The 14,704-nt window shown below is 27.4% G+C and overlaps 2 protein-coding genes across 6 annotated transcripts; one reads left to right on the plus strand and one right to left on the minus strand.

Moving 5' to 3' along the window:
• Positions 1 to 950: 950 nt before the first annotated feature.
• On the minus strand, positions 951 to 11,177 carry LOC117207037 (oxysterol-binding protein-related protein 8). 5 transcript variants are annotated; one of them, XM_033446849.1, is made up of 18 exons: positions 11,030 to 11,177; positions 8,808 to 8,953; positions 8,269 to 8,310; positions 7,069 to 7,197; positions 5,864 to 5,919; positions 5,561 to 5,791; positions 5,342 to 5,486; positions 5,062 to 5,283; positions 4,223 to 4,377; positions 3,971 to 4,149; positions 3,714 to 3,891; positions 3,517 to 3,613; positions 3,235 to 3,431; positions 3,029 to 3,154; positions 2,708 to 2,956; positions 2,459 to 2,626; positions 2,022 to 2,197; positions 951 to 1,938 (listed from the first exon to the last, which is right to left on the minus strand). In XM_033446849.1, exons 1-18 carry the CDS (start codon positions 11,047 to 11,049, stop codon positions 1,707 to 1,709), a joined length of 2,748 nt encoding a protein of 915 aa, XP_033302740.1. In that variant the 5' UTR covers positions 11,050 to 11,177; the 3' UTR covers positions 951 to 1,706. The 5 variants fall into 5 exon arrangements, with proteins under 5 accessions (XP_033302740.1, XP_033302743.1, XP_033302744.1 ...); XM_033446851.1 differs by lacking the exon at positions 11,030 to 11,177 and adding an exon at positions 9,670 to 9,903 and having other exon boundaries at positions 1,707 to 1,938; XM_033446850.1 differs by lacking the exon at positions 11,030 to 11,177 and adding an exon at positions 9,444 to 9,902 and having other exon boundaries at positions 1,707 to 1,938.
• A 1,321-nt stretch (positions 11,178 to 12,498) lies between these two features.
• LOC117206976 (transcription initiation factor TFIID subunit 7) lies at positions 12,499 to 14,510 on the plus strand. The gene is made up of 7 exons (XM_033446732.1): positions 12,499 to 12,776; positions 12,875 to 13,003; positions 13,096 to 13,176; positions 13,262 to 13,628; positions 13,707 to 14,060; positions 14,141 to 14,310; positions 14,389 to 14,510. The coding sequence occupies exons 1-7, from the start codon at positions 12,690 to 12,692 to the stop codon at positions 14,404 to 14,406; spliced, it is 1,206 nt and encodes a 401-aa protein (XP_033302623.1). The 5' UTR covers positions 12,499 to 12,689; the 3' UTR covers positions 14,407 to 14,510.
• The last annotated feature ends 194 nt before the right edge of the window (positions 14,511 to 14,704 follow it).

Consider the following 14,704-nt stretch of genomic DNA (forward strand, 5'->3'; position numbering starts at 1 on the left):
AATTTATTTTTATAAACGAAATTAATTTATACTAATAATAAATGAATTATTATTTATACAAAGGTTTATCTGTCTTTTGTTTTATTGAAGTATGTACACTACATATTAATTAAAGTAAAGATATTAAAACATCAATTAAATTTTATTTTTATGTAATTTTTTCATAAACAAGGACATTGACTACCATTTAAAAGTTTTATTTTGTTATACTTAGCTAAAAAGTCAATTCGAAGCTTTGAACTGATACAGAATTATTAATGTATTTATTATATGCACTTCTCGCCAAAAAGATAACCCAGGTGTGCTATCTTTAATTTCTCAATGACGCGTGTAAAGTTTCTCGTCTGTAATATAATATAATATCAAAACATTATGAGCTCAGAATAAATCTTATAATATTTTTAATTATTTTCAACGAACCGCATATTCTGAGCTCATAATGTTTCGATATTATGCGTTACAGACGAAAAACTTTAAAAATTAAAGATAGCACACCTGGACTATCTTTTTGACGAGAAGTGTATGTATATTGTCAATATTTTTAATTTTATATGATATATTGTTAAATTAAAAAATTATCCATCACAAATTGATATTTCAACAATGGCATTACTGTGGTCTAAATTGTTTTTATTTTACTAAATATATTCTTTCATCTTTATTTCAAGTTCATCTTTATTTTTAAAGTAAACATTTAAGTATGTCTAATAAAATTACAAGAACTTTTCAATCATTTGTAAACATATTTAGAAATATGCTTTAAATTATATAAGTATAAAACAATCATCAATAAAACTCATTCTAAATATAAAAGCATAGTATTGCTCTAATATTAAATGCATCATAATATGTTTATTAACAGGAAGATGCAAATGACACAAAATAAATTCATGATTTAAGTTATGTAGCAAAAATTTGGATGTAACTCTTGTTTCATATCATGTGCACAATTTTAATATTTGATACTTATTTTATTAGGAATTTCATTGTATTAATCAAAATAATAATACTGATGCACTATAAAATTAATTCTATATATTACTTTAAACTGCAATTAGCTTTTCCTATTTTATAGTCGCCATAATTCCAAGATAATAAAATTTATAATAATATATGTCGTTATATCTTTACAATTATCTTATTATTATCATCGATACATTTTACTATTGAGCGCCTGCAGTAAATACTACAACATCATTAAAATTTCTGAATAAATATATAATTATTTTCTTGTGCATTAGCACATAAAATATTATATATAAGCTCAAAATATTACTATTGATAAGCTCAAAAAAATTCCTTTTACCTTGTATAGTTCATTGCTGGCGTGAGGAGCGTTTAACAAAAACTATAAGTGTTATATTAATCACTAGAGAATGTAGCTTACATTTATATAGCCATAACGTACCATCTTACAAATCAAAAATTAAACTATCCAAAAGCTATAAATAAAATAACATTGCACTACGATTACCTGAATAAGTATATCTTTAATAGTTCTAAATTATTTTACTCTATCCATTTAGCGGTATTCTATTAAAAACGGCGTGTTTTATTATCTCCCATAAAAACACGTGTAAATTAGGTACTTCAAATTTTAAGATTTTTCTTTTTAAAGCTTGTTCCTGACGCAAAAGCTGATGATCCGAATTGAGAGAAGATAAATAATATATACAATTTATACTACGATTCTGTTATCATACTCTTCAACCTCCGCTAGGTTCATCGGTCCATATTTTTACAAAGTATTGTACAGAGAAAACTATTATAATAACAAGAATCGTATCAATGAAGCTTTTCAACATATTTATACTATGGTGTTGATAAACTTGTTCTCTTTGTATTATAGCAAGTTGTTCTAATATGTGTTTTATATGATTAAGTCTATCACTATGTTCTAACATTTGTCTTTCTATGTCCTTTATAAGATCCATTATCCTTAAAAAATATTTCCATGTTTAAAATTAAGGAAAGTATTGTTAGTCGTCATTCTATAATCGAGAAATAATAGAAAAACTTACCTAGCTGTAGAACGTTTTCTTTTACCTACTGACTGACTAGAATCTGAGTGTACCTCTGCAGAGGAACTCCCAGAATCATGAGCGGTCTCTGTTAATGGTAAATTATTAGACAACTGTCTTTTGGAAGATTTTAATACAGAAAGCGAAGAACGTGACTCAGCTTGAAGAAGTGGAACCTGAAACATGAGTGATAAACTTTTAAATTAGTTATTTCGTTTTGAAAAAATGAAAAAAAGAAAATGTATTTATAGTTCACGATTATTTTTTGTTTTTTCAGAGCATAATTGATATAAATAATCAAAATCTTGATTTGAATGATTATTACAATTGTATTATAATTAGTAATCATCAATAAAACTAATAAATTATTTTGTTTTCATCAAACATTTGTTTATTTACAAAATAAAAGTATTATTTACATTATTTAATTCCTATACCTGTGTCTGTGGTTCAGTTGATACGATACTTCCAGTACGCATAATTGGTGTTTTGTGTCTAGTTTTCGTACGCACTATGTAATCTTGTTCATATTGTACAACATCATTTCTAGGATCCCATGGTCGAACATCCGCATGTCGATAAACCCAGTTACCCGTTATAATATCCTGATAATATTAAAAAAATTATACTGTTCAGAATATCAATAGGAGCTTATGAAAGCAGTTTCTTTTATTATTATTTAATACCTGAACAAAATGCTTAGGAATCCATTCCTGTCCTTTAAGTTTTCGTTCTTTAGCACGCTCTCTTTGTGCTTCTTCCAATTGAGTTTTTGCGTCAGTAGCAGCAACTTGATCATCGCCATTAATTGCCTGAGTAACATCGTACCATAATTTCTCACTTTCCCATGGACCTTGATGTTCTAGAGGTACAGTGTACTTTTTCAATCTCTTTTTACGTATTTCTGGAGTAGGATTGAAAAACACACTTTCTTGCTGCAAGATTAGTTGACATAGTTTAATTTAACCATTAATTACTGTGTATAGAATCCTAAATAAGCAACATACCCCAGTTCTTTTATCTGTAATTAATATTTGACCATCCCAATAGCCTGATATAATAGCAAGAGTTTCTTTTCCTAGACGTATTCCTCCTGTAACTTGATTCATTTGTTCTGCACCTCCAAGAAATGGCTATTGAATGAGTAATCACACAAACACATATAATTAATTTTATGACTATTATTTTAAGTTTATGTAACATTCCATATTACCTTGAGTTTGAATTCTAGTTCAGTATGATAACCTGTCTTTTCACAATTTATATGAACTTTCCCACCTAATTCCATAGATAATGTTCCCATAAGAATACCTTTACAATGGGCGTAAGGTATCGTCATTGTATAATCTTCTCCTCTGGGCAACATTGTCAGTATTGCAACACCATCTAAAACTGCTGATGTTGAATTTCCTGAAAAATGGAATGTATATTTTCATATAATGACTGTCTTAGCAAAACGTTTCACTTTTTTTAACGAAAAAATATATATATTTACCATAAAATTTAGATTTAGCAATAATTGTAGCACTAATAGTAAATCCATCTTGTCGATTTGTAACATAGAAGCCCGATATAGGTGGATGATGAGATAACTATTAACATTGAAATGTTTCGTATAAGTATGTAGTAGTAATAAAGATGGAGCAAGTACATATAATTATAAAAAATTAAAAAATTTTAATAATTGTACACCTGTTCAGCAATATAGAAAGTCCTTGAACCATTAGAATGCTGCCAATAACAGCGGAAAGTTTCACCCAAAAGCGGGTTGTATGGTTTCTTCAAACCCTGAGGTTTTTTATAAAATCCAGATAAATACCATTTAACAACACCTTTCATACGTGTAAATGCATCATCTTCCACTACTGCTCTGTAAGAACAAGAAACAAAGCATATATATATAATAATTTTATTCAAATATTTCTCAAAATCTACAAATTTATACTTACTGGGACAATAAATCTGCATGGTAATAAGAATCAGCCAGTTTTTCTAGGAACGAACGAGGTTCTAAAATAAAAGTCGGCAAGACTACTTTTGATAAATCCATGCCTGGTCGAACTTGTTTCATCAAGAACCATATTAAAGATTTTTGTTCTTCCTGTAATTCTGTAACTACTTCTCCAGCCTGTATCAAACACAAATATAAAAACTCTAGTATCAATTATGGATAAGACTCAATACAATATAATTTATTTTACCGCTCCAAGGACTTCTTGCTCATTCGCAACATATAGAGTTTCGTTAATTGTTTCTTGTTGATCTTCTTTAGCTGACCCTTCAGATTCACTGTCTGATGCACTAATTTCTGCATCAGCTGCTACTCCGTTCTCTGGCTGGCTAATGTCGTCCAGGTCTATATGTGAGGAGTGCATAGGATCTAGCGTTACTACTGTTGGAGTATCATACTCCAGGACATGTACAGAAGGAACAGTCATGCGTCGAGTGCAAGACGTAATAGGCTTGGAGATAGAAGATTCAAAATGGGGATAAGTATCTCCATCACCTAACATGTCTACAGTATTCGAAGACAAAATAATATCTGTATCTGCAGCGACAGGTGGAGATTTATCGCAAAATTGTTTCTCCCAATATGCTACTGCATGATATAACTGCTGAAACATTGGAGTTGGTGAAGGACAAACACTTTTAGGATTATTTGACATAGAAGGTGTTAAAGGCTGAGGACATGATAACAAACGTCTTTGAGGTGTTGTAGGTGATTGAGGAGCATAATTAGACAAGCATACTGTGGATATTAAAGCAAGTGTTTAAGGTGACAAAAGTCAGGAAAGGAATGACAATAACAACATAATTAGTACCAATAACTTCCATGAATGAAGCTTAATTAAGTATTTTTCTGAGTGCTGTCCTTGTACTAAAGTCAATTGTAATGTATTAATGTATAAAAGAGAAATGTTACTTCTTATATCAAGTAAATTTCTTAAAAGAAAAGGAATAGTAGAATAAAAGTTAACATTTTATGTAATATAACATACATCTTGATACGTTATAAAAAATATTGTTCTGTTATACCTACCATGTTCATCAAAGTGTTTTTCATAATCTGCTTCACTCCACTGAGTTTCATGAGTTGTTGTAGTATCATGTGGTAAAGCACGCGGTAATGCACTTGTTGAGCGTACTATTAAAGATGAACAACGTAAAGATAATTCAAGTGCATCCAACCAACATTTACCAGCTGCCTGTGAAGGTGCTCTAAATATTAAATAAGATGTTGGCAAAGGTTGTACAACCGCACCTATAAAAATGATTAAGTAGAAATATATTTTTTCATTTGTAGAAAATTCATTATTTACCAATAGCTTCTTTTTCTGGGCCTCTTGGAGCCCATATTGACTGTTCCAAGGGATGAAACAATTTAAAACAAAATCCATCTTTCTTGCTTGGACGTTCTATTACTTGACATGTATTAAGTAAAACCGTTCCCACCCAGTGATTACTCTGTAATAGGTATATGAATATAATTATATATGAAGCAAATAAATACTTTATTTAAAAGTAATATAAATGAGCACTTTTGTTTTTGGACTTTTGTATAGCAATAGTAAACCAGGCTTCAGGATGCACCACAATTTTGTCCAACTCTTTAATGTACCACGAACTTTAAGCCAATCGCTCATAACAATAACAGTTGGATCTTTAAACGAACTTAAGAGTTCATTGGCAACTCTTTTCTTCTCCATCCGGTAATTCTTTCTTTGAGCCTTATATGATTCTTTTCTTGTTAACTTACAAGAATCTAAAGACTAAAAATTATACAAAAATAAAATATAAATACCTTTTCAATGTCTTAAAACGGTGCATTAAATATTTTATACCTTATCAGATGCGTTATCTGTTTTTTGATTTGTTTCTCCCATTGTAGTTGTTAAACCTATAACAATTAAATTATTCACAAATTATTTTTTTAAATATTAATTTAACACTGATATTATAACAACATAAAAATACAGTTACATTCATTAAATACTAACTTAGCAATAAATATTAATGTCCAAAAATAGTTACAAACAAAAATATTAAACAGTTCTTATTTAGAATATATCTATATTTATCATAATTTTAGTATGTGAATTATATGATTTAAAACAATGTATGTTATATATAAATAAATTATTAAATACAATTATGAACTAAAATCTTTAATAACTTTTATGAATATTTTTTTAATTTTCATATTAGATATGTTTTTTAAAATGAGGAAAATATGCAAACGATAATATTTACTAAAAGTTGATAAATGATTTAATGAATTATATAAAATATTATGATTATCACTCTAGTAATTTTAATATAACTTCTTTTTATTTACAATTAATTAAAACCGGAAGCCTTAAAAACAATAAAACTTAAAACATTCACATAACAAGCTTGGCAAATAGAATTCCAATAATACAGAAATAAAAACTCATTGTTCTATAAAAAAGTTCACAAGTTTCATTGAAAAATTTATAGAACTGGAAAAAGAATAGTTTACAGTTCCTTATTTATTACAGAGTACAGTATGTTATACAAATAAAATTATTTCATATAATAGCTTCATTAACATAACGCATTATGCAGTTAGCATCTTCGTATTAGACCTTTTAATCACATTTTTTTTTATCTGTGTTAAAGATCACATTTAACAAAATTTGATTGTATTTATCTTAGGCATAAGTTAGACTTATGTAATACTTATAAACTATAAGTTTTATATGTAATTATTATACAGAAATATTATTTATTTAAAACTTATATTCATAATAGTAATTTATTTAATATACATATTTAATAATTTATCAGCCAAAGAAGATTATACAATATACAAAAATTACATTTCAGAGCTTAAAAATCTGAATAATAATATGCATAGTATGAAAGGAAAATATAAGCCAAACAAGAAATAAAAAATATGCAGTTCTTTACAGCTAATCAACTACTTGTACAAGAAATAGTAATAATTTACACAAAAGTCAAAAAAGCACCTGACAAATTTCGAATAATTGTCCATTATGATATTAACATAGCTTTGTGTTTATACCTGGAGATAGTGGAGGTGCAGCAGTTGCAAAATTTACACTTGTTGATAGGGACTCTGTTGATGGAAGTTTAGGTAATGTTGCAGATTGAACTTGAACACTGCTTCGTCGAAGTTGTTGATCCACTGGTTCTATATATTTAGTTTTGTTCACAATTACAATTACTATTTATCAATATTTTTACAACTGTTTCATGTAAATATGTATTTTTCAATCTTATATAAATATCTATCCTTTAAAATCACAAACTCTAAAAATTTTTGAGCTATAAGCTACTTAACAATAAAGATACTAAGATTAAATTACATCATATCACATTCTAAAGTATAAATCCATTTCAGCAACGCTAGTTATGAATTGCTAATAACATTAAATTTTAAAGACAGAATTTGCAGTAAACATAATTATATAAAATGTAGCTCCAAATTTTAATTAAATTTATTAAATTGCAAAAGCAAAGAAACTTTAGTACTAAATAAAATGTATACATCTATTACAACATGCAAAGGTCCATAAATGCACCAGAAAAGGTTACATGCACAACAAGTTACATATTGTTGTCACAATGTACATTACGTTATATATGTTCTAAAAATTGAGAAATATGTCTCTAAATAAAAATATTGTTTACATACTATTGAAAACTATAAGACAGGAATAATAATAAATTTTTAATACTAACACATGCATCTATTATACTACACTGAGTAACATAAAATTGGTTCATGCATCAGAACTTTTGAAGACACGAAGAACATTATTTTCTAGCTTACATATAATATTCCTTATATAAACTTATGAATAAATGTTCATGTTATATAATATACTATGACATACTAAAAAGTGAAAAATGTGCTAACAGCATGAATGTATTATGTTAATCTTATACATTCAATAGCATGGCGTTTTAATAGTTCTAATAATACAAGTTATCCTTTTGTTTAATGTGATAATGTTAAAGGAGGTCATATTTAAACAATAAGTGAAGTTAATTTGTGTATTGTAAATTTTATTTATAGTTTATTTGATAACATAAAATGATGATGCAATAAGTTATTGGAAATGAGAGAATGCTAATAATATGTGTAATCTGAAAATAGAATATTATACATATGTGTATACACACATCTACTAATTTATCTTTATGATTCTAATACTGAGGCTTGCTACTATATGCACACATTATATATTAATAAGCCTACCTAGCTTACTTGGTAATGTACCATATCCACTGTCACTAACACCTTTAAATGATAATTGCTATATTCATTTCAAATAATACTCAATAAATTATTAAAATAATATCCTTAGCCACTAAAATTATATAGACAATATAGCCACTAATATAGATATACATACATAATTTCAAAACTTACTTCTTGAAAAAATATAACAAATTACAAATATATGTTAGTAATAAAAAAAAGTATAATATAATATAGTAAAAATAGTATATGTATATGTATCAAGGCAAAACTATTCATTTAAATCACTAAAAACTAATCATTACCTAAATTATAATAAAAGAAAGTTGTTCTATAGTTTGTATTTCTTTGCTATAAATATGTAATTCCCACATACATAATATATAATTATATATACAAGTAAATTGATATTTATATTCATCTATTATCCATCCATAACTTTCCCTTTCATGGTACATTTGCTCTTAAGAGTATAAAAATGACTTTTAAAATATCTTTTAACAATATAAATGTTATAATATTTATATGATACTTACGGTTACTAAGTGATCTGCTTACATTCGGCGGTGTCATGGTCTTAAAGCAATCAGATGTACTTCCAACAGACATAGAGTGGGTTTCTGATTGTGATGTTCGATGTTCACCTCCAGGTACCACAATTGGTTGGGAAATCATGATGGATCTATTACATCAAAAACATACATGATCTTACTATATAATTTTACAGTGGAGTGTAATATAAAAATATTCATATATAACAACAATAACAATAACAAAAACAAAAAATAAAAGTGAATATTGCAAAATGAAGAATGATTATAGGTACACCAACTATTATCAAGTAATTTTCAAGATTAAAAGAATGGTATAGATCGTAATAATGGTCACAGTACATAATGTATGTCATTATAAAATGCTATGTAATGATAATTAAATAACTATGCAACTTTAAGTGATGCATTTCTTTGCAAAATAAGCACTATAACGAATAGCAATTACTCCAACAAGAATAACAAAGCAAAAATTCTGAATAATATGCCTGAAATGTGTTAGATATCCCATTCATTATAACATCATACATCTAAAGTTATAGAAATAATATTACTATTAAAATAAATTATTTACAAAATGAATATCTGAAAAAGGTATTAAATAAAGTAATCACAACTTACCTGATTTCGAACAATTGTTTGTCCAGTCAATACTTATATATGTTATAACAGATAATGATTAATTACACTTATAGAAGTGTATCAAAGTGTAAAAGACGACGACATGAATATTACATATTCACCATTATATACAGAATTAAAATTTCAATTACGATTTCAAAATTAACTGACTTTTTTAGTGATTTAGGTAGAAACATTCGAAGCAAGGAAAAGGGAATATACATACACCGACGAGTGAAGTACGACGGCGCGAGCGCAAAGTCCGATGTTCCATTGATCACTTACTGTTATAGCTTAACTATAAACATATGGGCCTAGTAAGTTATTCAGAATGAAGATGTACGACGCATAAAACGTCGCTATTATATGCCTTATTATTGATGCAGATTCAATAAAGCGTAAACATTTTAACGAACGAAAATTGCTCCCAGGAACGACACACACGATCTACAGTTACTCAGCATTGGAACATTTATAAAAACTTTTACGAATATATTACGTGTGTTATATAAAACATTTTAAAATTTCATTTGCACTATACAGAGTGTAAATGACTATCATGATTATATTTATAAAATTTGAGACAAATCTGAAAATGTACAAACAAAAAATATTTGCCTTTATTATTTTCCAATAAAGCATCTTTTTACCAGGTCCTATATTTCATTTTCATAGTATTAAATTTTCATGGTCATATAAAAATACTATTGAATGATATGAAATTTAATATCGTAATACCTAATTAATTAGTATATAAAGCTATAATAAATACAGTGATGTACAAATATTTTCTGCAGCATCTGTATAGGTATAGGAATTATAATAGGTATATTTAGTATAAGTATATATTTCACAAAGATCACAAAAATATTTAAATAATCCATTATATTATGTATTAATATCCAATCAAGTTTCATTATATTAATAAACCCAAATATTCAGTACAACCACTTTTAACACTCATTATATGTATCATATGTACATATGTATGTTTAAGGTAGCTATTCATGCTATAATTTTAGTCTTTTACTAAATATACATATGCCTGCAATAAATATCTCGTATAGCTTCCATATACATTTTAAGATTAATTCCAAATCTGATTAATATAATCAGGATAGTCGCATTTCATTACAGTGCTAATGTTTCAAAATATTTTATATAACATATATAATATAAACTTTAAATTTTTCTATAGTAAGTGTTCAAGTACTTTCATGAACCACTGTATTCGTAGAGTAACGAAACAATTAAGTACGTTAATACGATCTCCAATTGAATTCATTATTCAATCAATAAAATCATTATTCAATGAATGAAATATATAATAGGACTAAATAATCGCACGAAAATCATACGATAAATATTTTCTTGTCGTGTATGATATAAATCAATAAAATTTTAAAAATAATGCTTTTATGGATAGAAATTGTGAATAGTTTGCAATAAATATATACATACACGTATCATCGATATCGTCCGAAAAAAATAGTGAAAGAAACATCTTGCTCGGTGTTGTGAATAGATTGATTGTGTCAATTGTTTGTCAGAAACTTATATGAAGAATTTTTTTGCAAATTATTTACCGGAATTTATTGATGCCCATGCGTATCTTCACATATTACGTTGCACAAGTAAAAATGTGCAATATAGAAACTGATTTTGTATAAAATATGATATAATTGTGTAAGGTGTGAATTATAACTGAAATATCTAAAGAACACACTTAAATCTAATTCGTCTTCAAAACAACACTAAGCGCAATCTAAAAGAAACGCTATCTATATATTCTTTTACATTAAACAAACCGGACAGCGGCTATCATTACGTCATATAACTGAGTCATAATAAATAAGAACCTTTTATCCGTATGTATAGAAGATAATTTAATAAATTGAATGAATTATTTCAGAGATATATTTCTTGTGTACCTTACTTTATTTATATTCAATTCTTTATATGTAATCACTATATTATTTATATTTATTATATTTCATTATATTTATTAGCATTATTTTTATATATCACTTTAATATATTATTAATATATATATTATCATTATATTATTTATTTTATTTATTTATAATAAAGATAATGTTGTTGGAAATTAGACATAATAAAAAAAACTAGTTTTTTACATTTTGTTTAACATTAAAAGTACCAATGACTAAGATATAAAACTTGTACTAAAGGAATCAAAATGAAAGGTGCATGAAAAAATATACAATGCAAGAGAAATAAGCTTCTACCCATATCTTTTATTAAAAAATCATTCAAATATCTAAAAGTGCATTAATACAAATTGATAAAATTTCTATGAAAAAATACAAATTTTGAACATTCGAGCAGTTCTAGTTTTAGTATGTATCTCTATCTCTATCCAAAGAACCGAGTAAGCAGAGTTAAATAAAATTACTAGGGAAAATAGGCTCGGGGATTCACGATTCTGAGGTATAAAATAGGAAACTAGTTTTACGAACATAACCCTTATATGAGAAAACCACAGGAAGATGTAATATTAATATAAATCACGGATGATATAAATTAAGCAAATATATCTATTTCATTTAAACAAATGTATCAAACAGCTCAATCTAAACATTTTCTGTAGTAATATAGTTATCCCTTTATATCATAATTCGTTCGCAATTAAAAGCCAATACTTATAGTCCATCCATAATCTCTTCGTGATTGCTGCGGTTGCAATCACGTTTTTTTGTTTACGTTTACTGTCTTGTCTCGTTGAATCATAAACATAGGAATATGTCCATGCGCTAGACAGAGTATAGTGTAGTGTAACGTGACTAGTTATGTTTATTTTTCTGACTCGATTAACTGACACACCATGATCATATAAACAAGTATCGACACTTGTTAGGGGAAACCGTCCGAAAATTGAGTTGTGAAAGATCAAAATGGAAGACAACGAAGTTCTCGTTCTGCGAGACAGACACAAATGAGTAGTGTCTTTATCTCTGTATGAACATGCATAGCATGTCAGGCATGCGCAAAACGGAAACCTTCTTTTCGTCCATGTTGATTTTTTCACTATTCAATTTCCAGTTTTCCCTTGGCTTCGGCAGGCTTCGGTATTTGAGTATCGACGTCGAGATATGTTTATATGATCGTGCAGTTGGAGTACAGATCACAGTCACTTGTGAATTGGACAGAATATAGTTTCGATTTATTTATAAAATATTCTAGAAAGACTTATTATAAGTTACAGTACTTTAATTTTGAAGGAATATGAGTCGTCATCCAAATACAGATTTCCAAAAAAATTGTGAGCCTCAAGTAGAATTGGAAAGTCAATTTATTTTGCGTTTACCACCAGTGAGTTCATTTTAATATTTAATCTCAGTCATTTAAAATAGTAAAGCGAATAATATGAAATTTTGTATAACTATAACAAATGTTTTAATTTTTTTAAGGAACCGGCGCGAGTTTTACGAGAAACACTACGGAATGGATTGTCTTTAAAAGATAGATTAAGTATAAAACTGGAAAATGATATGCGTTATGGTGAGGCTAGATTCGATCATTGGCTTCTTCATGGGAAGGTAAAATTGCAATAGGTTTTCTTTTATTTATATATAAATATAATAATACGAAAAAGTAATAAAGGAAACTCTAAAGGAAATTCTAACTCTAGGTTGTTGATTTACCAACGATTGTAGAATCTTTAAAAACTATTGATAACAAGAGTTTCTATAAAACTGCTGATATATGTCAGGTAAAGTTATTTGTAATCAGTTTTATATTGTTCACGTATATAATTTTTATTTCTATCATAATTCATTATATTTTAATGTTCATAGATGTTAATTTGCAAAGAAGAAGATGATCATACTACCACGGATGAAGAGTCTCCAGTTAGGCAAAAGAAAAAAGATCCTAATAAAGTAGATAAAAAATTTCTGTGGCCACATGGTATAACTCCACCTACTAAAAATGTAAGACGTAGAAGATTTAGAAAAACCTTGAAGAAGAAATATGTGGAAGCTCCAGAAATTGAGAAAGAAGTTAAACGTTTGTTAAGAGTGGATAATGATGCAGTTAATGTTAAGTGGGAGGTGATATGTGAAGATGAAGATCAATCAAAACCGAGCAAAGTGTCGTCATCTGGTACAGTGAAAACTAAGAGAGAAAGTATCAATGGCAATACATCTCAAAGTTTTGATGTTGGTAAGTTGGTAGGATATAAGCAGAAATACAACAATTATGATATAAGATAAATAAAATATTATTGTTTATATTGTATAGCGGAACATGATATATTTGGCGAACCTGTAAGTGATAGTGAGGAAGATGATGAGGAAGCAAATATAAATGTAATGGAATTGGATGAGAATAGTCGACTTTCTGCAGACAGTAGAGTATCAGATTCTAATTCTATGCAAGCTGCATATTCAGAGAGGCCTAACAATATTGAAGCAAATAATAGACTTTGCACAGTATTCAGCAAAGAAATGTTCCAAAGTGACAATAATATGGAAACAGACGTAGAAAAAACAGAGGATACATCTATATCAAAAGTACCTAAAGTTGAACAATTCCATTCAGAATATATCATTTCAGATAATTTTTCAGAATTACCTTGTGTTTCAGCATTAAAAGGTATTGTTATATTTACATATGTATTAAATTTGTATTACAAATGTGTATATGAACAAACAATTCGTTTTTAAATATTGTAGATTCATTGCAAACACGTCTGGCGACTTTACACGCCGAATTAGCTGAACTGCGTCAAAGAAGGCAACAACAAGAGCTTGCAATAGCCAACATTGAAAATGTTAAATTGAGGCAAAGACTTCAAGAAATATTGGATAATTTATTAACGCAAGAAATGCAAAAGGTTCAAGAGGTGCGCAATACTATTATTCAATTAGTACTTTTAATGTATTATTTCTATATTATATATTATATAATTATTATGTTTCAGATTCAAGACTTAGAGTAAGGATAATGTTGATATACATATAATTAGAATAAATTAAATATTATAATCAAAATATCTATTTACATTTGTGAAGTTCCTTGCAATAAAAGGCCAAATCTATCTATTGTATTTCGTTACTTTCCATTTTCTTTTAATTAATAAAAATCTAATATATGTATATACACAATATGTAATTATTTGTATACAATTATACTTTTTTTTTATTTTACACGTCTTTAACATGTACATAAAATGTATACAAAATATAGAGTGTTAAATAAAATACAAATTGTTTTCATTGTTTTCTATAAATAACCAA

The sequence above is a fragment of the Bombus bifarius genome, unplaced genomic scaffold, assembly GCF_011952205.1.
Source record: "Bombus bifarius isolate JDL3187 unplaced genomic scaffold, Bbif_JDL3187 scf7180000008014, whole genome shotgun sequence".
NCBI classification, from domain to species: domain Eukaryota; kingdom Metazoa; phylum Arthropoda; class Insecta; order Hymenoptera; family Apidae; genus Bombus; species Bombus bifarius.